Here is a 26,259-nt window from a genome sequence, read left to right as displayed (position 1 = left end):
TCTGTCGGTGTCTCCGTGTCTCTGTCGGTGTCACCGTGTCTCGGTCGGTGTCTCCGTGTCTCTGTCGGTGTCGCCGTGTCTCTGTCGGTGTCGCCGTGTCTCTGTCGGTGTCTCCGTGTCTCTGTCGGTGTCGCCGTGTCTCTGTCGGTGTCTCCGTGTCTCTGTCGGTGTCGCCGTGTCTCTGTCGGTGTCTCCGTGTCTCTGTCGGTGTGTCCGTGTCTCTGTCGGTGTCTCCGTGTCTCTGTCGGTGTCGCCGTGTCTCTGTCGGTGTCGCCGTGTCTCTGTCGGTGTCTCCGTGTCTCTGTCGGTGTCTCCGTGTCTCTGTCGGTGTCGCCGTGTCTCTGTCGGTGTCTCTGTCGGTGTCTCCGTGTCTCTGTCGGTGTCTCCGTGTCTATGTCGGTGTCTCCGTGTCTCTGTCGGTGTCTCCGTGTCTCTGCCGGTGTCTCCGTGTCTCTGCCGGTGTCGCCGTGTCTCTGTCGGTGTTTCCGTGTCTCTGTCGGTGTCTCCGTGTCTCTGCCGGTGTCGCCGTGTCTCTGTCGGTGTCTCCGTGTCTCTGTCGGTGTCTCCGTGTCTCTGTCGGTGTCTCCGTGTCTCTATCGGTGTCACCGTGTCTCTGTCGGTGTCTCCGTGTCTCTGTCGGTGTCACCGTGTCTCTGTCGGTGTCTCCGTGTCTCTGTCGGTGTCTCCGTGTCTCTGTCGGTGTCTCCGTGTCTCTGTCGGTGTCACCGTGTCTCTGTCGGTGTCGCCGTGTCTCTGTCGGTGTCTCCGTGTCTCTGTCGGTGTCTCCGTGTCTCTGTCGGTGTCTCTGTCAGTGTCACCGTGTCTCTGTCGGTGTCTCCCTGTCTCTGTCGGTGTCGCCGTGTCTCTGTCGGTGTCTCCGTGTCTCTGTCGGTGTCTCCGTGTCTCTGTCGGTGTCTCCGTGTCTCTGTCGGTGTCTCCGTGTCTCTGTCGGTGTCTCCGTGTCTCTGTCGGTGTCTCTGTCGGTGTCGCCGTGTCTCTGTCGGTGTCGCCGTGTCTCTGTCGGTGTCTCCGTGTCTCTGTCGGTGTCTCCGTGTCTCTGTCGGTGTCTCCGTGTCTCTGTCGGTGTCTCCGTGTCTCTGTCGGTGTCACCGTGTCTCTGTCGGTGTCGCCGTGTCTCTGTCGGTGTCGCCGTGTCTCTGTCGGTGTCTCCGTGTCTCTGTCGGTGTCTCCGTGTCTCTGTCGGTGTCTCCGTGTCTCTGTCGGTGTCGCCGTGTCTCTGTCGGTGTCGCCGTGTCTCTGTCGGTGTCTCCGTGTCTCTGTCGGTGTCTCCGTGTCTCTGTCGGTGTCACCGTGTCTCTGTCGGTGTCTCCGTGTCTCTGTCGGTGTCTCCGTGTCTCTGTCGGTGTCGCCGTGTCTCTGTCGCTGTCGCCGTGTCTCTGTCGGTGTCTCCGTGTCTCTGTCGGTGTCTCCGCGTCTCTGTCGGTGTCGCCGCGTCTCTGTCGGTGTCGCCGTGTCTCTGTCGGTGTCTCCGTGTCTCTGTCGGTGTCACCGTGTCTCTGTCGGTGTCACCGTGTCTCTGTTGGTGTCTCCGTGTCTCTGTCGGTGTCTCCGTGTCTCTGTCGATGTCGCCGTGTCTCTGTCGGTGTCTCCGTGTCTCTGTCGGTGTCTCCGTGTCTCTGTCGGTGTCGCCGTGTCTCTGTCGGTGTCGCCGTGTCTCTGTCGGTGTCTCCGTGTCTCTGTCGGTGTTTCCGTGTCTCTGTCGGTGTCGCCGTGTCTCTGTCGGTGTCTCCGTGTCTCTGTCGGTGTCGCCGTGTCTCTGTCGGTGTCGCCGTGTCTCTGTCGGTGTCTCCGTGTCTCTGTCGGTGTCTCCGTGTCTCTGTCGGTGTGTCCGTGTCTCTGTCGGTGTCGCCGTGTCTCTGTCGGTGTCTCCGTGTCTCTGTCGGTGTCTCCGTGTCTCTGTCGGTGTCGCCGTGTCTCTGTCGGTGTCACCGTGTCTCTGTCGGTGTCTCCGTGTCTCTGTCGGTGTGTCCGTGTCTCTGTCGGTGTCGCCGTGTCTCTGTCGGTGTCACCTTGTCTCTGTCGGTGTCTCCGCGTCTCTGTCGGTGTCGCCGTGTCTCTGTCGGTGTCGCCGTGTCTCTGTCGGTGTCGCCGTGTCTCTGTCGGTGTCGCCGTGCCTTTACCGAATGCATTCCGCTAAATTCTACTCTGTTTCTTCCCCCAAGACGAAAACGAAAGCTCGAATCTACCCTGCTTATCACACAGCCTACGATACCTTCCATTACGCCTCTCGCTTCATCGACCCAGGTACGTGTTCATCGCCACGGCAGTGAATCTGCCCCTACCTGCAGCAGCTCAGAGCGCTGGGGGTGGGTGAGGGAGCAGGAAGCGGCTTTGGGTGGTGTGGGGTGGGGTTGACAGAGACGTACGTGTGGTCCCCAGTGTGGATCTCACTGTCGGAGCAGCTGAGGGGTGGAATCAATAACATTCTCCCGCAGCAGTGGCTGTTTCTCGAGAGGGTTTGTCAGAGAGGTGGGCACTGGTCTGGCCAAAGGGGGCGTGAAGCATCATTTGGAGATGAACCAGGGCCCCAGTTGATATTCACGGGGTAACAGACTGTCCACCAAGACAAATTGGCGGCCGCAATCCCATCATGTGGCCATTCGCCGCACTCTGACCCGGGAGCAACAGGGAGAATTCTGCTCACAGTCCATTTACTTTCATGAACTTTTCCTGTGTCATTAGCAAGCCGCAGACAATCTTCTCCTGTGCCTGTATCTCTCAGAGGGTAGAGCCCCATTCCCCACACCAGAGCCCATAATCCAGATCGACACACCCAGTGTCAGTACTGAGGGAGCGCTGCACTGTCAGTGGGTCAGTACTGAGGGATTGCCGCACTGTCAGAGGGTCAGTACTGAGGGAGTGCTGCACTGACAGAGGGTCAGTACTGAGGGATTGCCGCACTGTCAGAGGGTCAGTACTGAGGGAGTGCTGCACTGTCAGAGGGTCAGTACTGAGGGAGTGCCGCACTGTCAGAGGGTCAGTACTGAGGGAGCGCCGCACTGTCAGAGGGTCAGTACTGAGGGAGTGCTGCACTGTCAGAGGGTCAGTACTGAGGGAGTGCTGCACTGTGTGAGGGTCAGTACTGAGGGACTGCTGCACTGTCAGAGGGTCAGTACTGTGGGAGTGCCGCACTGTCAGAGGGTCAGTACTGAGGGAGTGCCGCACTGTCAGAGGGTCAGTACTGAGGGAGTGCCGCACTGTCAGAGGGTCAGTCCTGAGGGAGTGCCGCGCTGTCAGAGGGTCAGTACTGTGGGAGTGCCGCACTGTCAGAGGGTCAGTACTGAGGGAGTGCCGCACTGTCAGAGGGTCAGTACTGAGGGAGTGCCGCACTGTCAGAGGGTCAGTACTGAGGGAGTGCTGCACTGTCAGAGGGTCAGTACTGAGGGAGTGCTGCACTGTCAGAGGGTCAGTGCTGAGGGAGTGCCGCACTGTCAGAGGGTCAGTACTGAGGGAGTGCCGCACTGTCAGAGGGTCAGTGCTGAGGGAGTGCCGCTCTGTCAGAGGGTCAGTACTGAGGGAGTGCCGCACTGTCTAGGGTCAGTACTGAGGGAGTGCCGCACTGTCAGAGGGTCAGTACTGAGGGAGTGCCGCACTGTCAGAGGGTCAGTACTGAGGGAGTGCTGCACTGTCAGAGGGTCAGTACTGAGGGAGTGCCGCACTGTCAGAGGGTCAGTACTGAGGGAGTGCCGCACTGTCAGAGAGTCAGTACTGAGGGAGTGCTGCACTGTCAGAGGGTCAGTACTGAGGGAGCGCTGCACTGTGAGAGGGTCAGTACTGAGGGAGTGCCGCACTGTCAGAGGGTCAGTACTGAGGGAGTGCTGCACTGTCAGAGGGTCAGTACTGAGGGAGGGCTGCACTGTCAGAGGGTCAGTACTGAGGGAGTGCAGCGCTGTCAGAGGGTCAGTACTGAGGGAACGCAGCGCTGTCAGAGGGTCAGTACTGAGGGAGCGCCGCACTGTCAGAGGGTCAGTACTGAGGGAGTGCTGCACTGTGAGAGGGTCAGTACTGAGGGAGTGCCGCACTGTCAGAGGGTCAGTACTGAGGGAGTGCTGCACTGTGAGAGGGTCAGTATTGAGGGAGTGCTGCACTGTCAGAGGGTCAGTACTGAGGGAGTGCCGCACTGTCAGAGGGTCAGTACTGAGGGAGTGCTGCACTGTGAGAGGGTCAGTACTGAGGGAGTGCCGCACTGTCAGAGGGTCAGTACTGAGGGAGTGCTGCACTGTCAGAGCGTCAGTACTGAGGGAGTGCCGCACTGTCAGAGGGTCAGTACTGAGGGAGTGCTGCACTGTCAGAGGGTCAGTATAGAGGGAGTGCCGCACTGTCAGAGGGTCAGTAGTGAGGGAGTGCCGCACTGTCAGAGGGTCAGTACTGAGGGAGCGCCGCACTGTCAGAGGGTCAGTACTGAGGGAGTGCTGCACTGTCAGAGGGTCAGTACTGAGGGAGTGCTGCACTGTGAGAGGGTCAGTACTGAGGGAGTGCTGCACTGTGAGAGGGTCAGTACTGAGGGAGTGCCGCACTGTCAGAGGGTCAGTACTGAGGGAGTGCTGCACTGTCAGAGGGTCAGTACTGAGGGAGAGCCGCACTGTCAGAGGGTCAGTACTGAGGGAGTGCTGCACTGTCAGAGGGTCAGTATAGAGGGAGTGCCGCACTGTCAGAGGGTCAGTACTGAGGGAGAGCCGCACTGTCAGAGGGTCAGTACTGAGGGAGTGCTGCACTGTCAGAGGGTCAGTACTGAGGGAGTGCCGCACTGTCAGAGGGTCAGTACTGAGGGAGTGCTGCACTGTCAGAGGGTCAGTATAGAGGGAGTGCCGCACTGTCAGAGGGTCAGTAGTGAGGGAGTGCCGCACTGTCAGAGGGTCAGTAGTGAGGGAGCGCCGCACTGTCAGAGGGTCAGTACTGAGGGAGTGCTGCACTGTCAGAGGGTCAGTACTGAGGGAGTGCTGCACTGTCAGAGGGCCAGTACTGAGGGAGTGCCGCACTGTCAGAGGGTCAGTACTGAGGGAGTGCAGCACTGTCAGAGGGTCAGTACTGAGGGAGTGCAGCACTGTCAGAGGGTCAGTACTGAGGGAGTGCAGCACTGTCAGAGGGTCAGTACTGAGGGAGTGCAGCACTGTCAGAGAGTCAGTACTGAGGGAATGCTGCACTGTCAGAGGGTCAGTACTGAGGGAGTGCTGCACTGTCAGAGGGTCAGTACTGAGGGAGTGCCGCACTGTCAGAGGGTCAGTACTGAGGGAGTGCCGCACTGTCAGAGGGTCAGTACTGAGGGAGTGCTGCACTGTCAGAGGGTCAGTACTGAGGGAGTGCCGCACTGTCAGAGGGTCAGTACTGAGGGAGTGCAGCACTGTCAGAGGGTCAGTACTGAGGGAGTGCCGCACTGTCAGAGGGTCAGTACTGAGGGAGTGCTGCACTGTCAGAGGGTCAGTACTGAGGGAGTGCTGCACTGTCAGAGGGTCAGTAGTGAGGGAGTGCTGCACTGTCAGAGGGTCAGTACTGAGGGAGTGCCGCACTGTCGGAGGGTCAGTACTGAGGGAATGTCTTTGTATTGGAAGGGGAACAATGGAATTCACTCCTGTGTGTTGACCAATATGTTGCCTGTCATTGAAACTGGTGATCTTCGTCATTATCACTGCTCTGGCTGTGTGAGCTTGCTGCTACACTTCCTGCATTGCCACAGCGATGATGCTCCAACAAAGTCCTTCATTGGAGGTGAAGCATTCCACGACATTCTGGGTGGTTAAAGGTTTAGAGTAACATTAACGTACCTGAGGCTGATGTAAGAGCGAGATGTAAGTATGATCTGGAAGGAGGAGAATTTCCCACCTCATATGGAGGTCCAAATGTGTAAATACTAACCGCAAATAAAGAGCAATGTTTTTGATAAACTACAGTCTTGGGTGGCATACTTTGGGAGAATAGACAGTCCCCAAATTCAGACCCCGACCACAAAATAAAACATGGTGGCAGCGGACAGCCAGTCAAAGACCCGGCAAACCTCGAAAAAAGAAGCTACAGGGCTGGGTAGAAAACAGGTCCTTGTAAGAAAGGGCCAAAGAACAAATAAAATTAAGCCTCACCAAGACTTTGGAACTTAGCGAGGGCAGCAGGCGCAAGCGAGGAGACAGACGGAGAGTTCAGATAGCAGCCAAGCACAGGCCCAAAGTAGGGACAGTTGCGGGGGGGGGGGGGGGGGGGGGGGGGGTGGGGAGGGGGGGGCGGGGGGGGGGGGGTTGTTACTGGCAGCACAGAATCCACACTGTCACCATCTTGGAAAAATGAAGGCCCAGAACTGGAGAGGAAAACGGTTCACTGCTCCGGCAATATGCCGGGTCAGTACACCACTGTATGCAGTCGGGTCTCACACTGATGACATGACAGCAAGGCAGGGGGTTGAAGGTTCAGTTTCTGACGAAGAAGTTCTGCATCCATCAGAATTTAGTAACGGAGGGCAACAAAGTTGACAACAAGGAGAAAAAGACCAGGTGGCGGGGTGGACTTGTTCATCCGCGAGCTGGGGCTGAGGAATCTTCAGGGACGAGCTGATTTGCGCCAAAGTTGTATTCAAGGTCCTAGCCAAAGCATTATCAGATATCTTACAGATGAGCAGATAAGACAGGGTACACCGTGTGTCAAAGCTGCACAGATTGCAAGGCAAACGGAACTCCGGAAACAGATTTGGGCTTTGGTTCGTGGCGAAGAACCGAGACGAGTCGGTTTGCGGGCCACAAGAGAGAAAGCGCGCCCCAATTGAAGCCCACCAAGAAAACTTTGACAACCTTGACATTTGAGTGCTTTTATCGCTGTAATAGTTATAATAATAATAACCTTTATTGTCACAAGTAGGCTTACATTAACGCTGCAATGACGTTACTGTGAAAAGCTCCTAGTCGCCACACTCCGGCGCCTGTTCAGGTACACGGAGGGAGAATTCACAATGTCCAATTCATCTAACAAGCACGTCTTTCGGGACTTGTGGGAGCAAACCGGAGCGCCCGGAGGAAACCCACGCAGACACTGGGGAGAACGTGCAGACTCCGCACAGACAGTGACCCAAGCCGGGAATCGAACCTGGGACCCTGGAGCTGTGAAGCAACAGTGCTAACCACTGTGCTGCCGTGTCACTCATAAACAGCTCGGTGGAATGTGAGAGTCACCCCATGGCTACAATGGATAAGAGTCTTGCCAAACTAGCCAAGAATATTCTATTTGCCAAATTCGGCGCGAACAGTGGTGTTTGGCATCGCTTCCGGGCAAAGAATCCAGATCGCTGACCACATGATTAACGCCATTTGGTCCTCATTGTTCCAATCGATCACTCTTTGGAATAGCGTCCGCTCCAAAACATTTCCAGAAAACGTCTCTCACCCTAGAAGGCATATGGCCACTTGGCCAACATACTTACACATGGCTCCACAAGAGGAGAGCATGATCGCCGATTCAGAGCAGTCCTGAGGGTCCTACCAGGAAGCAGGCCTGACCTTCAATGCAAATGTGAGTTCGCCAAACCGATGATCATGTTTCGAGGTCACGTTGTACAAGCCTGTGGAATCACAGTTGATCCACAAAGTAACCGGAGAAATTCTCCCAACCCAGCAACATAACTACCGTCAATAATTCCTGGGGATGGTCAACCAAGAGGGCTAGTACCTTTCAAATTTGCCCCATGTTCCCAAGCCCTTGGGACAGAGTCAACAGTGATGCTGGAAAATGGACCCGCAAAATGTTTTTGAAAGGATTATGGTACGGGCCAAATTTAGAGAACCCCAGAGTGTAACATGGAGTTCACCTGACCCACAACTTTTAATAGATTGTGGTTATGGGAGCACACTCTGCAGGTGTGATGCAACAGAAACCCACAGTGCTTTTAAATTAAAATATTGTTTATTTATGAAACCAGTTAACCCTTTCTAAACCCACAGTAAACATCTCAACACCAATAAATTCCCCAAAGAATACAGTACTCTAAAAGTAATTCTTAATCTTTCCTTGTAATGCATTTTGGAAGGGCTAATGCAGGTAGGGAATATACAGTGAATGGTAGAACCCTCAAGAGTATTGAAAGTCAAAGAGATCTAGGAGTACAGGTCCACAGGTCATTGAAAGGGGCAACACAGGTGGAGAAGGTAGTCAAGAAGGCATACGGCATGCTTGCCTTCATTGGCCGGGGCATTGAGTATAAGAATTGGCAAGTCATGTTGCAGCTGTATAGAACCTTAGTTAGGCCACACTTGGAGTATAGTGTTCAATTCTGGTCGCCACACTACCAGAAGGATGTGGAGGCTTTAGAGAGGGTGCAGAAGAGATTTACCAGAATGTTGCCTGGTATGGAGGGCATAAGCTATGAGGAGCGATTGAATAAACTCGGTTTGTTCTCACTGGAACGAAGGAGGTTGAGGGGCGACCTGATAGAGGTATACAAAATTATGAGGGGCATAGACAGAGTGGATAGTCAGAGGCTTTTCCCCAGGGTAGAGGGGTCAATTACTAGGGGGCATAGGTTTAAGGTGAGAGGGGCAAGGTTTAGAGTAGATGTACGAGACACGTTTTTTACACAGAGGGTAGTGGGTGCCTGGATCTCACTACCGGAGGTGGTAGTGGAAGCAGGGACGATAGGGACATTTAAGGGGCATCTTGACAAATATATGAATAGGATGGGAATAGAAGGATACGGACCCAGGAAGTGTAGAAGATTGTAGTTTAGTCGGGCAGTATGGTCGGCACGGGCTTGGAGGGCCGAAGGGCCTGTTCCTGTGCTGTACATTTCTTTGTTCTTTGTTTGCAACATCCAGAAGACAAAAAAAAACTTTTACAGAAAGACATCAGGTTTAACTTCTCTACTGAGACATGTATCACTTTGAAATCACCAAATGAGCTGATGTCAGTCTGTAGCCTGCAGAGATCCTTACAGCTGCTTGCTTTGTCTCCAAAACTAAACGAAACACGCCCTGTAGCTGCGAGCCCAAAGCGAAAGTAAAAAGCTGACAGACAGCCCAGCTCCACCCACACTCTGACATCACTGCCGTACTAAACACCCATTTCTTAAAGGTACACCCACTGCAGCTATTCTATGAAAAACACCCCACTTCTTAAACGTACTCTCACATGACAAACAACTTTTACATCTCTTCTGAAGTCTTGGCTCGTTACAGTCCAGAATCACCGATCATGGTGGCAGCGCATGCTTCGCCTACAGGTTGGGGAGCAATTTTATTTCAAGTGCAGAGAGACAGCAAGCATAGTCCAGTCTACTAAGCCTCTAACAGAAACAGAGCAAAGATATGCCACGATTGGAAAATACACTTTGGTAGCATTTTGGCCGTGTGAAAAAATGTTGATGCAGACCATAAGCCACGAGTCACCGCTTCTGAACCTGAAATGAACTGCAAAGATGCCGCCCAGAATCCAGGGCTTCAGATTAAGATTGATGAGATATGACTCCATCACCGAGTATGTTCAAGGAAAATATCAAAGGGCAGCACGGTAGCACAAGTGGCTAGCACTGTGTCTTCACAGCACCAGGGTCCCAGGTTCGATTCCCCGCTGGGACACTGTGCGGAGTCTGCATGTACTCCCTGTGTCTGCGTGGGATTCGTCCGGGTGCTCCGGTTTCCTCCCACAGTCCAAAGACGAATTCTCCCTCCGTGTACCTGAACAGGCGCCAGAGTGTGGCGACTAGGAGCTTTTCACAGTAACGTCATTGCAGCGTTAATGTAAGCCTACTTGTGACAATAAAGTGATTTGCCCCCAGCACCAATTTGCTCCTTTATTGTTAGCCCCCACCCCCACTGTGCCATGTGTGTCAGTGCACACTACACGTATGGTTAAATACCCCACACTCACCTGGTCGCTCTCCACCCCCTTCCTACAGGTTTCACCAGCCATCAGACAGTGGGTAGGACGGCTGGGAATGTGTTGCTGCGTCTGGCTGACAGTGCGATCCTCCCCTTCAACATCAGAGACTACAGCGAGGCCGTCGATCGGCTCTACCAGACGGCAAAGGAGAACTTCCTCACGGTGCTCAACCAACACAACATCTCCCTGGGTGACTATCACTGTATCAGAATGTGCAACCCCCTGGCTATCCAGCCCCTGTCCTCCACACATAGTTCCATCCACCCACTGCCCCCCCCACACAGCCCCCTCTCCATCCACCCACTGCCTCCCCACACAGCCCCCTCACCAGCCACCCACTCCACCCCCCACACAGCCCCCTCACCAGCCACCCACTCCCCCCCTACACAGCCCCCTCTCCATCCACCCACTGCCCCCCCCACAGAGCCCCCTCCCCATCCACCCACCGACCCCCCACACAGCCCCCTCTCCATCCACCCACTCCACCCACCACACAGCCCCCTCACCTGCCACCCACTCCCCCCCCCCCCACACAGCCCCCTCTCCATCCACCCACTGCCCCCCCACACAGCCCCCTCTCCATCCGCCCACTCCCCCCCCCCCACACAGCACCCTCTCCATCCACCCACTGCCCCCCCACACAGCCCCCTCCCCATCCACCCACCGACCCCCCACACAGCCCCCTCCCCATCCACCCACTCCCCCCCCACACAGCCCCCTCTCCATCCACCCACTCACCCCCCCCCACACAGCCCCCTCTCCATCCACCCACTGCCCCCCCCACACAGCCCCCTCCCCATCCACCCACCGACCCCCCACACAGCCCCCTCTCCATCCACCCACTCCACCCCCCACACAGCCCCCTCTCCATCCGCCCACTGACCCCCCACACAGCACCCTCTCCATCCACCCACTGCCCCCCCACACAGCCCCCTCCCCATCCACCCACTGACCCCCCACACAGCCCCCTCCCCATCCACCCACTGACCCCCCACACAGCCCCCTCTCCATCCACCCACTCCACCCCCCACACAGCCCCCTCTCCATCCACCCACTGCCCCCCCCACACAGCCCCCTCACCAGCCACCCACTCCCCCCCCTACACAGCCCCCTCCCCATCCACCCACTGCCCCCCCACACAGCCCCCTCTCCATCCACCCACTCCACCCCCCACACAGCCCCCTCTCCATCCACCCACTCCACCCCCCACAGCCCCCTCTCCATCCGCCCACTGACCCCCCACACAGCCCCCTCTCCATCCACCCACTGACCCCCCACACAGCCCCCTCCCCATCAACCCACCGACCCCCCACACAGCCCCCCTCTCCATCCACCCACTGACCCCGCACGCAGCCCCCTCTCCATCCACCCACTGACCCCCGCACACAGCCCCATCTCCATCCACCCACTGACCCCCCACACAGCCCCATCTCCATCCGCCCACTGACCCCCCACACATCCCCATCCACCCACTCCCCCCCCGCACATCCCCCTCCCCATCCACCCACTCCCCCCCCATACAGCCCCCTCCCCATCCACCCACTGCCCCCCCACACATCCCCCTCCTCATCCACCCACTGCCCCCCCACATCCCACTCCCCATCCGCCCACTGACCCCCCACACATCCCCCTCCCCATCCACCCACTCCCCCCCCCATACAGCCACCTCTCCATCCACCCACTGACCCCCACACAGCCCCCTCCCCACCCACCCACTGATCCCCCACACAGCCCCTCTCCATCCACCCACTCCCCCCCCACACAGCCCCCTCTCCATCCACCCACCGACCCCTCACACAGCCCCCTCTCCATCCACCCACTCCCCCCCCACACAGCCCCCTCTCCATCCACCCACTCCCCCCCCCCCCCACACAGCCCCCTCCCCATCCACCCACTGACCCCCCCACACAGCCCCTCCCCATCCAGCCACTCCCCCCCACACAGCCCCCTCCCCATCCACCCACTCCCCCCCCCACACAGCCCCCCTCTCCATCCACCCACTGCCCCCCACACAGCCCCCTCTCCATCCACCCACTCCCCCCCCCACACAGCCCCCTCCCCATCCACCCACTGCCCCCACACAGCCCCCTCCCCATCCACCCACTGCCCCCCACACAGCCCCCTCACCAGCCACCCACTCCCCCCCCTACACAGCCCCCTCCCCATCCACCCACTGCCCCCCCACACAGCCCCCCTCTCCATCCACCCACTCCACCCCCCACACAGCCCCCTCTCCATCCACCCACTCCACCCCCCACAGCCCCCTCTCCATCCGCCCACTGACCCCCCACACAGCCCCCTCTCCATCCACCCACTGACCCCCCACACAGCCCCCTCTCCATCCACCCACTGACCCCCCACACAGCCCCCTCTCCATCCACCCACTCCCCCCCCCCCACACAGCCCCCTCCCCATCAACCCACCGACCCCCCACACAGCCCCCTCTCCATCCACCCACTGACCCCGCACACAGCCCCATCTCCATCCACCCACTGACCCCCCACACAGCCCCATCTCCATCCACCCACTGACCCCCCACACAGCCCCATCTCCATCCACCCACTGACCCCCCACACAGCCCCCTCTCCATCCACCCACTGACCCCCCACACAGACCCTCCCCATCAACCCACCGACCCCCCACACAGCCCCCTCTCCATCCACCCACTGACCCCGCACACAGCCCCATCTCCATCCACCCACTGACCCCCCACACAGCCCCCTCTCCATCCACCCACTGACCCCGCACGCAGCCCCCTCTCCATCCACCCACTGACCCCGCACACAGCCCCATCTCCATCCACCCACTGACCCCCACACAGCCCCCTCTCCATCCACCCCCTGCCCCCCCACACATCCCAATCCCCATCCACCCACTGACCCCCCACACATCCCCATCCACCCACTCCCCCCCGCACATCCCCCTCCCCATCCACCCACTCCCCCCCCATACAGCCCCCTCCCCATCCACCCACTGACCCCCCACACATCCCCCTCCCCATCCGCCCACTGACCCCCCACACATCCCCCTCCCCATCCACCCACTCCCCCCCCATACAGCCACCTCTCCATCCACCCACTGACCCCCACACAGCCCCCTCCCCACCCACCCACTGATCCCCCACACAGCCCCCCCTCCATCCACCCACTCCCCCCCCCACACAGCCCCCTCACCAGGCACCCACTCCGCCCCTACACAGCCCCCTCCCCATCCACCCACTGACCCCCCACACAGCCCCTCTCCATCCACCCACTCCCCCCCACACAGCCCCCTCTCCATCCACCCACCGACCCCTCACACAGCCCCCTCTCCATCCACCCACTCCCCCCCCACACAGCCCCCTCTCCATCCACCCACTCCCCCCCCCCACACAGCCCCCTCTCCATCCACCCACTCCCCCTCCACACAGCCCCCTCACCAGGCACCCACTCCGCCCCTACACACAGCCCCCTCCCCATCCACTCACTCCCCCCCACACACAGCCCCCTCCCCATCCAACCACTCCCCCCACCCACACAGCCCCCTCCCCATCCACCCACTCCCCCCCCACACAGCCCCCTCCCCATCCACTCACTCCCCCCCACACACAGCCCCCTCCCCATCCAACCACTCCCCCCACCCACACAGCCCCCTCTCCATCCACCCACTCCCCCCCCCACACAGCCCCCTCACCAGGCACCCACTCCCCCACCCACACAGCCCCCTACCCATCCACCCACTCCCACCCCCTACACAGCCCCCTCCCCATCCACCCACTGACCCCTCCACACAGCCCCCTCCCCATCCACCCACTGACCCCCCACACAGCCCCCTCTCCATCCACCCACTCCCCCCCCACAAAGCTCCCTCCCATCCACCCACTGACCCCCCCACACAGCCCCCTCCCCATCCACCCACTCCCCCCCCACAGCCCCCTCCCCATCCACCCACTGACCCCCCCCACACAGCCCCTCCCCATCCAGCCACTCCCCCCCACACAGCCCCCTCCCCATCCACCCACTCCCCCCCCCACACAGCCCCCTCTCCATCCACCCACTCCCCCCCCACACAGCCCCCTCTCCATCCACCCACTCCCCCCCACACACAGCCCCCTCCCCATCCACCCACTGACCCCCCACACAGCCCCCTCTCCATCCACGCACTCCCCCCCCACAGAGCCCCCTCTCCATCCACCCACTCCCCCCCCCCCACACAGCCCCCTCTCCATCCACCCACTCCATCCACCCACTCCCCCCCACACACAGCCCCCTCCCCATCCACCCACTGACCCCCCACACAGCCCCCTCTCCATCCACCCACTGACCCCCCCAACAGCCCCCTCTCCATCCACCCACTCCCCCCCCACAGCCCCCTCCCCATCCACCCACTGACCCCCCACACAGCCCCCTCTCCATCCACCCACTGACCCCCCCACACAGCCCCCTCTCCATCCACCCACTGACCCCCCACACAGCCCCCTCCCCATCCACCCACTGCCCCCCACACAGCCCCCTCCCCATCCACCCACTGCCCCCACACAGCCCCCTCCCCATCCACCCACTCCCCCCTCCACACAGCCCCCTCTCCATCCACGCACTCCCCCCCCCCCACGGAGCCCCCTCTCCATCCACCCAATCCCCCCCCACACAGCCCCCTCCCCATCCACCCACTCCCCCCCCACACAGCCCCCTCTCCATCCACCCACTCCCCCCCACACACAGCCCCCTCCCCATCCACCCACTGACCCCCCACACAGCCCCCTCTCCATCCACCCACTGACCCCCCCACAGCCCCCTCTCCATCCACCCACTCCCCCCCCACAGCCCCCTCCCCATCCACTCACTGACCCCCCACACAGCCCCCTCTCCATCCACCCACTGACCCCCCCACACAGCCCCCTCTCCATCCACCCACTGACCCCCCACACAGCCCGTTCCCCATCCACCCACTCCCCCCCCCCCCACAGCCCCCTCCCCATCCACCCACTGACCCCCCCACACAGCCCCTTCACCAGCCACCCACTCCCCCCCCCACAGCCCCCTCACCAGCCACCCACTCCCCCTCCACAGCCCCCTCTCCATCCACCCACTCCCCTCCCACACAGCCCCTCCCCATCTATCCACTGACCCCCCACACAGCCCCTCCCCATCCACCCACTGACCCCCCACAGCCCCCTCCCCATCCACCCAATCCCCCCCCACACAGCCCCCTCCCCATCCACCCAATCCCCCCCACACAGCCCCCTCTCCATCCACCCCCTGCCCCCCCACACAGCCCCCTCCCCATCCACCCACTGACCCCCCACAGTCCCCTCCCCATCCACCCAATCCCCCCCCACACAGCCCCCTCCCATCAACCCACCGACCCCCCACACAGCCCCCTCTCCATCCACCCACTCCACCCCCCACACAGCCCCCTCTCCATCCGCCCACTGACCCCCCACACAGCCCCCTCTCCATCCACCCACTGACCCCCCACACATCCCCTCACCAGCCACCCACTCCCCCCTACACAGCCCCCTCCCCATCAACGCACCGACCCCCCACACAGACCCCTCTCCATCCACCCACTGACCCCCCACACAGCCCCCTCTCCATCCACCCACTGACCCCCACACACCCCTCTCCATCCACCCCCTGCCCCCCACACATCCCCATCCCCATCCACCCACTGACCCCCCACACATCCCCCTCCCCATCCACCCACTCCCCCATACAGCCCCCTCCCCATCCACCCCCTGCCCCCCACACATCCCCATCCACCCACTCCCCCCCACACATCCCCCTCCCCATCCACCCACTCCCCCCCCATACAGCCCCCTCCCCATCCACCCACTGCCCCCCCCACACATCCCCCTCCTCATCCACCCACTGCCCCCCCACATCCCCCTCCCCATCCGCCCACTGACCCCCCACACAGCCCCCTCTCCATCCACCCACTGACCCCCCACACAGCCACCTCTCCATCCACCCACTGACCCCCACACAGCCCCCTCCCCATCCACCCACTCCCCCCCACAGCCTCCTCCCCATCCACCCACCCCCCCCCACACAGCTCCCTCCCCATCCACCCACTGACCCCCCACAGCCCCTTCTCCATCCACCCACTCCCCCCCCACAGCCTCCTCCCCATCCACCCACTCCCCCCCCACACAGCCCCCTCCCCATCCACCCACTCCCCCCCCACAGCCCCCTCCCCATCCACCCACTCCCCCCCCACAGCCCCCTCCCCATCCACCCACTCCCCCCCACACACAGCCCCCTCTCCATCCACCCACTGACCCCCCACACATTCCCCTCCCCATCCACCCATTCCCCCCCCCACACAGCCCCCTCACCAGCCACCCACTCCCCCCCCACACAGCCCCCTCTCCATCCACCCACTGACCCCCCACACAGCCCCCTCCCCATCCACCCACTGACCCCCCACACAGCCCCCTCCCCATCCACCCACTGACCCCCACAGCCCCCTCTCCATCCACTCCCCCCCCCACACACAGCCCCCTCTCCATCCACCCACTGACCCCCCACACATTCCCCTCCCCATCCACCCATCCCCCCCCCACACAGCCCCCTCACCAGCCACCCACTCCCCCCCCACACAGCCCCCTCTCCATCCACCCACTGACCCCCCACACAGCCCCCTCCCCATCCACCCACTGACCCCCACACAGCCCCCTCTCCATCCACTCCCCCCCCCACACACAGCCCCCTCTCCATCCACCCACTGCCCCCCACACAGCCCCCTCTCCATCCACCCACTCCCCCCCCCACACAGCCCCCACTCCATCCACCCACTGCCCCCCACACAGCCCCCTCTCCATCCACCCACTGACCCCCCACACAGCCCCCTCTCCATCCACCCACTGACCCCCCACACAGCCCCCTCTCCATCCACCCACTGACCCCCCCCCCACACAGCACCCTCTCCATCCACCCACTGACCCCCCCCCCCCACACAGCACCCTCTCCATCCACCCACTGACACCCCACCCCATCCTCCCATTGTGCCCCACACATAGCCACCTCAGCGTGTCTCTGATCTCGGGGTGTCTGTGATCTCGGGGTGTCTCTGATCTCGGGGTGTCTCTGATCTCGGGGTGTCTCTGATCTCGGGGTGTCCCTGATCTCGGGGTGTCCCTGATCTCGGGGTGTCCCTGATCTCGGGGTGTCTCTGATCTCGGGGTGTCCCTGATCTCGGGGTGTCCCTGATCTCGGGGTGTCTCTGATCTCGGGGTGTCCCTGATCTCGGGGTGTCCCTGATCTCGGGGTGTTCCTGATCTCGGGGTGTCCCTGATCTCGGGGTGTCTCTGATCTCGGGGTGTCCCTGATCTCGGGGTGTCCCTGATCTCGGGGTGTCCCTGATCTCGGGGTGTCTCTGATCTCGGAGTGTTCCTGATCTCGGGGTGTCCCTGATCTCGGGGTGTCTCTGATCTCGGGTTGTCCCTGATCTCGGGGTGTCCCTGATCTCGGGGTGTTCCTGATCTCGGGTTGTCCCTGATCTCGGGGTGTCCCTGATCTCGGGGTGTTCCTGATCTCGGGATGTCCCTGATCTCGGGGTGTCTCTGATCTCGGGTTGTCTCTGATCTCGGGCTGATCTCGGGGTGTCTCTGATCTCGGGTTGTCTCTGATCTCGGGATGTCCCTGATCTCGGGGTGTCTCTGATCTCGGGTTGTCTCTGATCTCGGGCTGATCTCGGGGTGTCTCTGATCTCGGGTTGTCTCTGATCTCGGGGTGTCTCTGATCTCGGGATGTCTCTCATCTCGGGGTGTCTCTTATCTCGGGGTGTCTCTGATCTCGGGTTGTCTCTGATCTCGGGCTGATCTCGGGGTGTCTCTGATCTCGGGTTGTCTCTGATCTCGGGCTGATCTCGGGGTGTCTCTGATCTCGGGGTGTCTCTGATCTCGGGTTGTCTCTGATCTCGGGCTGATCTCGGGGTGTCTCTGATCTCGGGGTGACTCTGATCTCGGGGTGTCTCTGATTTCGGGGTGTCTCTGATCTCGGAGTGTCTCTGATCTCGGGGTGTCTCTGATCTCGGGTTATCTCTGATCTCGGGCTGATCTCGGGGTGTCTCTGATCTCGGGGTGACTCTGATCTCGGGGTGTCTCTGATTTCGGGGTGTCTTTGATCTCGGGGTGTCTCTGATCTCGGGGTGACTCTGATCTCGGAGTGTCTCTGATCTCGGGGTGTCCCTGATCTCGGGGTGTCTCTGATCTCGGGGTGTCTCTGATCTCGGGGTGTCTCTGATCTCGGGCTGATCTCGGGGTGTCTCTGATCTCGGGGTGTCTCTGATCTCGGGGTGTCTCTGATCTCGGAGTGTCTCTGATCTCGGGGTGTCTCTGATCTCGGGCTGATCTCGGGGTGTCTCTGATCTCGGGGTGACTCTGATCTCGGGGTGACTCTGATCTCGGGGTGACTCTGATCTCGGAGTGTCTCTGATCTCGGAGTGTCTCTGATCTCGGAGTGTCTCTGATCTCGGGGTGTCTCTGATCTCGGGGTGTCTCTGATCTCGGGGTGTCTCTGATCTCGGGCTGATCTCGGGGTGTCTCTGATCTCGGGGTGACTCTGATCTCGGGGTGTCTCTGATTTCGGGGTGTCTCTGATCTCGGAGTGTCTCTGATCTCGGGGTGTCTCTGATCTCGGGTTGTCTCTGATCTCGGGCTGATCTCGGGGTGTCTCTGATCTCGGGGTGACTCTGATCTCGGGGTGTCTCTGATTTCGGGGTGTCTCTGATCTCGGGGTGTCTCTGATCTCGGGGTGTCTCTGATCTCGGGTTGTCTCTGATCTCGGGCTGATCTCGGGGTGACTCTGATCTCGGGGTGACTCTGATCTCGGGGTGTCTCTGATTTCGGGGTGTCTCTGATTTCGGGGTGTCTCTGATCTCGGAGTGTCTCTGATCTCGGGGTGTCTCTGATCTTTTCCAGTTCCTCTACATTCTGCGGTGACTAAGTTGAGGCAAGCAGCTGACGGGCTCCACGCTCGAATATCTGAGATGCAGGGCCCGAGAGCAAGGTGAGTGCCCTTTGACCTCTGACTCCCCTAGTTGTGAATGACCTCCGAACCTACCTCATCGACCATGTTATTTTGACAGTGGCTCTCTGTAAACCCGTAACGGCCCCCCTGGATTGTCGGTCTGTCAGTGCACCATGCTCTTTCATAGGGGATGTGCCAACTTCAGTCATAGGAGCAGAATGAGGCCATTCAGTCCATTGAGTCTGCTCCACCACTTAATTAGATCATGGCCGATCTGATCTGAGAATCCGGAGACTTGAGCACATGGGTCTGGGCCGACCCTATCAACACCAATGCAGAACTGAGGGAGTGCCGCACTACCAGAGGGCCCTCTCTGACGTTGTTGCAGGGGCGTTGGGGTTGGGGTAGGGTTCTTCCTTTTGTCCGGGGCCCAATGTTTATCGCTCAGTCCAAATAACTATTTGAGAGTGTTACGATACCCCCGGACAAGTGCACAGTCAATTCCAGTCCCACAGGCCCCGGAGTCCCAACATAAGTGAATTAGCCAATAATTTGAGGTCCTTGATCCTCGACTGCTCCAATTTCTAACAGACACGAGGTTTGTAAATAAAACATTTAAAAACTGCTTATTCATAACAAGAGAAGAGTTATGGTAATAATAGAACAACGGTCTGTTCATCTAAATGTTTCCCAAACCCTGTCCCATCCTCCACCCAGACACACACAAGACAGACACACGGTGGGGGAGCAGGGAGGCGAGCGGGTGGTGAAGATCAAGGAGAAATGGGAAGCGGAGTTGGGAATGGAGATCAGTTGGGGAGTGTGGAGTGAGGCACTGCGTAGGGTAAACGGGACCTCCTGTTGTGCAAGGATGAGCCTGATACAGTTTAAGGTGGTGCACAGGACTCGGGCGAGAATGAGTGGGTTCTTTCAGGGGGTAGCAGATGAGTGTGAGAGGCGTGGGCGGGGGCCAGCGAATCATGCGCACATGTTTTGGCGTTGTGCAAAATTGGGAAGATTCTGGGCGAGTGTTCGCGGTCTTAAGCCAGGATAGTGGAGGAGGGAGTGGACCCGGACCCTTTGCTGGGGCGATATTTGGGGTTTCAGAAAAGCCGGAGCTCATGGAGAGGAGGAAGGCCGATGTATTGGTCTTCGCCTCTCTGGTTGCACGGCGGTGAATTTTACTGGAGTGGCGGTCGGCATCGCCACCGGGGGTTGACCTGTACGACTTCCTGCGGTTAGAGATGATAAAGTATGAGTTAAGAGGTCTTGAACGAGTACTTTTCTTCTGTATTTACAAATGAGAGGGGCGATATTGTTGGAGAGGACAGTGTGAAACAGATTGGTAAGCTCGAGGAAATACGTGTTAGGAAGATGTGTTGGGCATTCTGAAAAACTTGAGGATAGACAAGCCCCCCGGGCCTGACGGGATATATCCAAGGATTCTGTGGGAAGTAAGAGATGAAATTGCAGAGCCGTTGGGGTGGGGCGGGGGCGGGCGGGCGCGGGGGCGGGGGGGCGGCGGGGGGGGGCGGGCGCGGGGCGGGGCGGGGGCGGGGCGGCGGGCGGGGGGGCGGCGGGCGGGGGGGGCGGGATCTGATAGGGAGAGCGTGCTTTAAACCTGCTTCTTGCCTAGGTTTTCACAGGACTGAAACTTAAACCCTACAAAATAGAGCTTGCCTGTGGGTTCCGGAACCTTCTGAGGGACTCGGCCAATCAAGTTAAAAAAGTGGATAAATCCCAGAAATCCAGAAGCGTTGACTGGCTGCTAACCAAGTCCATCAGGGTGGCATCACGGGACCCTACCACATAGCACACTGCATCAAAGGGAGTCCTGGGACAGTTCAAATGACACCGTAGATTTTAGATTTATTGTCACGTGTACAGAGGTACAGTGAAGTATATTGTTGTGCATACAGTCCAGGCATACGGCCCACATGTGCTTCAGGTTAAAACCAAAGTCTGCGGTTTAAACCCAAACTCTGCAATATTGAAGCAGCCAGCAAGACAGGAATTAAAAAGGAAAACAAGGGTCCGACTGGGATTTAAACGAGGTTCCTTACCAGAGTGCTATTTTGAGAACAACGTGTTCTTCCTATTTTCTATTGTAAATTTAGAGTCCCCAATTCATTGTTTTCCAATTAAGGGGCAGTTTAGCGTGGCCAATCCACCCACCCTGCACATCTTTGGGTTGTGTGGGGGCGAAACCCACGCAGACACGGAATGTACAATCTCCACCCGGGGTCAGGATCGAACCTGGGATCTCGGCGCTGTGAGGCAGCAGTGCTAACCACTGCGCCACCGTGCTGCCCTTGAGTACAGAGTGTTCTCAGAAGCCTTTCTCCCATGTAATTGTTTTATTAGTGTCTGTTGAGGATTGTAAGCATGTGCGAGCTTTGGGCAGGCTGTTGCTGTCAGACCTGTTTTACTACTGCTCCTGTTTTCACATTTATTACTGTGGTTAATCTTCATCATTTATTTACGTAAAGAAGTTCCTTCTTATAAACACATCGCCTACCTTCTTTGTGGTCTCAAGTTACCACAAAAACTAAAAAAGTGCATCTATCTGCAACATTATCACTTGGGTATTGGTGGGAGTATGCCGTGGCTGCCGCATTAACACGATTCCAAAAAGTCGTCGATTGGCTGCGAAACGCTTTGGGACATCTGCCGGGTGGGTCAGGTGCTAGAGCAATGCAGGTTGTGTGCGGTTGAGTGTCGCGTTTCTGCGCTCCTGCTGACGGTGTCTTCACTGCTCTCTCTCTCTCTCTGTAACTCAGCCCAATCGAACTGCGGATGGTCAACGATCAGCTGATGCTGCTGGAGCGATCTTTCCTCGACCCACTGGCCTTCCCGGAGAAGCTGTACTATCGGTAAGTCTGCCCCCATCGATGACCGGCGGTGTCCCTCACCAATAACCCCGCGTGACCCGGCCGTGTCCTATTGCGCCTCCCTCTCCGCACAAGACCCAGCATTTGATGGCCATCCCCAATTGCCCCTTGAACTCAGTGTCTCACTCGGTCCATTTCAGAGCCGGCCTTATTGCTGTGTGTGTGTGGGGTGGGTCTGGAGTCACATGTAGGCCAGACCGGGGTAAGGACGGCAGAAACCAGACGGGATTATTTTTTTACGACAATCGATGATCGTTGTCACGGTCGCCGTTACCGAGACCGAGCTTCATAATTCCAGATTTTATTCATTGGATTTAACTTCCACCAGCTGCCGGGGTGGGATTTGAACCCGCGTCCCCGTCCCCAGAACATTAGCCAAGGGGTCTCTGGATTCTCGCCCAGTGACATGACCACTAGGACACTAACTCCCCAAATCTCTCTGTTGCTGCCTCTATCTCAGTCACCCTCTTTCACAATGTCCCTCACACACACTTATCACTCTCTCTCGGTTGATTGATTGATATTTATTGTCACATGTACCGAATTCAGTGAAAAGTGTTTTTCTGCGGCCGAGGGACGTACACAGTACGTCCATAGTAGACAAAAGAATAATCAACAGAGAACATTGACAAATGGTACATCGACAGTGATTGGTTACAGTGCGGAACAAGGGGCCAAACAAGAGCAGCATAGGGCGTGGCGAATAGTGTTCTTACAGGGAACAGATCAGTCCAAGGGGGAGTCGTTGAGGAGTCTGGTAGCTGTGGGGAAGAAACTGGTCCTATGTCTTTATTCGTCTGTACCTTCTGCCTGATGGAAGGGTCTGGAAGAGGGCAATACCTGGGTGTCCTTCAGTCTCTCTTCCTCTATCTTCACTCTCTCTCTCTCTGTCCTTCACTCACTCTCTCTCTGTCCTTCACTCACTCTCTCTCTGTCCTTCACTCACTCTCTCTCTGTCCTTCACTCACTCTCTCTCTGTCCTTCACTCACTCTCTCTCTGTCCTTCACTCACTCTCTCTCTGTCCTTCACTCACTCTCTCTCTGTCCTTCACTCACTCTCTCTGTCCTTCACTCACTCTCTCTGTCCTTCACTCAACTCTCTCTGTCCTTCTCTCTTGCTGTCCTTCACTCATTCTCTCTATCCTTCACTCTCTCTCCTGTTTCATTACACCCTGTTACACCCAACCTACACCCCGTTACATCCAGTCTACACCCCGTTACATCCAGTCTACACCCCGTTACATCCAGTCTACACCCCGTTACATCCAGCCTACACACCGTTGCATCCAGTCTATACCCCGTTGCACCCAGTCTATACCCCGTTGCACTCAATCTATACCCCGTTGCACTCAGTCTATACCCCGTTGCACTCAGTCTACCGTTACACTCAGTCTATACCCCGTTGCACTCAGTCTATACCCCGTTGCACTCAGTCTATACCCCGTTGCACTCAGTCTATACCCGTTGCACTCAGTCTATACCCCGTTGCACTCAGTCTATACCATTATTGTCTATACCCCGTTACACTCAGTCTACCGTTGCACTCAGTCCATACCCCGTTGCACTCAGTCCATACCCCGTTGCACTCAGTCCATACCCCGTTGCACTCAGTCCATACCCCGTTGCACTCAGTCCATACCCCGTTGCACTCAGTCCATACCCCGTTGCACTCAGTCCATACCCCGTTGCACTCAGTCCATACCCCGTTGCACTCAGTCCATACCCCGTTGCACTCAGTCCATACCCCGTTGCACTCAGTCCATACCCCGTTGCACTCAGTCCATACCCCGTTGCACTCAGTCCATACCCCGTTGCACTCAGTCCATACCCCGTTGCACTCAGTCCATACCCCGTTGCACTCAGTCCATACCCCGTTGCACTCAGTCCATACCCCGTTGCACTCAGTCCATACCCCGTTGCACTCAGTCCATACCCCGTTGCACTCAGTCCATACCCCGTTGCACTCAGTCCATACCCCGTTGCACTCAGTCCATACCCCGTTGCACTCAGTCCATACCCCGTTGCACTCAGTCCATACCCCGTTGCACTCAGTCCATACCCCGTTGCACTCAGTCCATACCCCGTTGCACTCAGTCCATACCCCGTTGCACTCAGTCCATACCCCGTTGCACTCAGTCCATACCCCGTTGCACTCAGTCTATACCCCGTTGCACTCAGTCCATACCCCGTTGCACTCAGTCCATACCCCGTTGCACTCAGTCCATACCCCGTTGCACTCAGTCCATACCCCGTTGCACTCAGTCCATACCCCGTTACACTCAGTCCATACCCCGTTACACTCAGTCCATACCCCGTTACACTCAGTCCATACCCCGTTACACCCAGCCTACACCCCATGACACCCAGCCTACACCCCATGACACCCAGCCTACACCCCATTACACCCAGTCTACACTCCATTACACCCAGTCTACACTCCATTACACCCAGCCTACACCCCATTACACCCAGCCTACATCCCATTACACCCAGCCTACACTCCAATTACACCCAGCCTACACTCCAATTACACCCAGCCTACACTCCATTACACCCAGCCTACACTCCATTACACCCAGCCTACACCCCATTAAACCCAGCCTACACCCCATTACACCCAGCCTACACTCATTACACCCAGCCTACACCTCATTACACCCAGTCTACACCCCATTACACCCAGCCTACACCCCATTACACCCAGCCTACACCCCATTACACCCAGTTTACACCCCATTACACCCAGCCTACACCCCATTACACCCAGCCTACACCCCATTACACCCAGTCTACACCCCATTACACCCAGCCTACACCTCATTACTCCCAGTCTACACTCCATTACACCCCATTACACCCAGCCTACACTCCATTACACCCAGCCTACACTCCATTACACCCAGCCTACACTCCATTACACCCAGTCTACACTCCACTACACCCAGTCTACACTCCATTACACCCAGTCTACACCCATTACACCCAGCCTACACTCCATTACACCCAGCCTACACTCCATTACACCCAGCCTACACTCCATTACACCCAGTCTACACTCCATTACACCCAGTCTACACTCCATTACACCCAGTCTACACTCCATTACACCCAGCCTACACTCCATTACACCCAGTCTACACCCATTACACCCAGCCTACACCCCATTACAATCTATACCCCGTTACACCAGCCTACACCCCATTACACCCAGCCTATACCCCATTACACCCAGCCTATACCCCATTACACCCAGCCTACACCTCATTACACCCAGCCTACACCCCATTACACCCAGTCTACACTCCATTACACCCAGCCTACACCCCATTACAATCTATACCCCGTTACACCCAGCCTACACCCCATTACACCCAGCCTATACCCCATTACACCCAGCCTACACCTCATTACACCCAGCCTACACCCCATTACACCCAGTCTACACTCCATTACACCCAGCCTACACCCCATTACACCCAGCCTACACCTCATTACTCCCAGTCTACACTCCATTACACCCCATTACACCCAGCCTACACTCCATTACACCCAGTCTACACTCCACTACACCCAGTCTACACTCCATTACACCCAGTCTACACCCATTACACCCAGCCTACACCCCATTACAACCAGCCTACACTCCATTACACCCAGTCTACACTCCATTACACCCAGTCTACACTCCATTACACCCAGTCTACACCCATTACACCCAGCCTACACTCCATTACACCCAGTCTACACTCCATTACACCCAGCCTACACTCCATTACACCCAGCCTACACTCCATTACACCCAGTCTACACCCATTACATCCAGCCTACACTCCATTACACCCAGCCTACACTCCATTACACCCAGTCTATACCCATTACACCCAGCCTACACCCAATTACACCCAGCCTACACTCCATTACACCCAGTCTACACCCCATTACAGTCTATACCCCGTTACACCGAGTCTACACCCCCATTACACTAAGTCTATGCCCCGATACACTCAGTCAGTGATCAGTTCGTTCGCTTCCTCCACTCATGAGGGTTTTGTTTATTCCCTTTTTCAGACACGTGCTCTACGCCTCGAAAAGTTCGGCCGTGAGGACATTCCCAGGACTGGCTGATGCCTTCCTGCGTGCCACGGGGGGAGATTCCTGGATAATGTTCAGAAGCACCTGACGATTATCACCCACACATTGGAGGGCGCGGCGTCGACCTTGGAGGCCGTGATCTAGCGGGAGGGCGAGGGGCAAGCGAGGGAGCCACTTGGCGGAGTCCAGGAACCCTCCCGGCAAACTCTCACTGGAACCAAGTAACTGCAATAAAAGGATGACGGCTTGTCGAGTTTCCTTGTGTCTGTATCTGTTAACAAATCCTCCCTCCTCAGGGAGGCATTGACGTGTTGTTCCATCCTCCCCAATAAACCCTGCCCCCCCCACCAATAAACCCTGCCCCCCCCACCATAAACCCTGCCCCCCCCCCACCAATAAACCCTGCCCCCCCCACCAATAAACCCTGCCCCCCCCACCAATAAACCCTGCCCCCC

General features: G+C 58.3%; 1 protein-coding gene across 1 annotated transcript in view; it reads left to right on the top strand.

Annotated features, from left to right (window-relative positions):
* The window catches only part of naaladl1 (N-acetylated alpha-linked acidic dipeptidase like 1), a 244,534-nt gene extending 218,483 nt beyond the window's left edge, over nt 1-26,051 (top strand). The window contains 6 exon segments of the mRNA XM_072489482.1: nt 2,184-2,265; nt 9,887-10,060; nt 18,773-18,860; nt 21,602-21,694; nt 25,781-25,869; nt 25,872-26,051. Of these exon segments, the coding sequence (XP_072345583.1) occupies nt 2,184-2,265; nt 9,887-10,060; nt 18,773-18,860; nt 21,602-21,694; nt 25,781-25,869; nt 25,872-25,948 (603 nt within the window). The 3' untranslated portion in view covers nt 25,949-26,051.
* Nucleotides 26,052-26,259: the final 208 nt, after the last annotated feature.

Source organism: Scyliorhinus torazame, chromosome 24, assembly GCF_047496885.1.
Source record: "Scyliorhinus torazame isolate Kashiwa2021f chromosome 24, sScyTor2.1, whole genome shotgun sequence".
NCBI classification, from domain to species: domain Eukaryota; kingdom Metazoa; phylum Chordata; class Chondrichthyes; order Carcharhiniformes; family Scyliorhinidae; genus Scyliorhinus; species Scyliorhinus torazame.
Note: the sequence above shows the minus strand (reverse complement) of the source record. Positions and strands in the feature narration are given on the sequence as shown.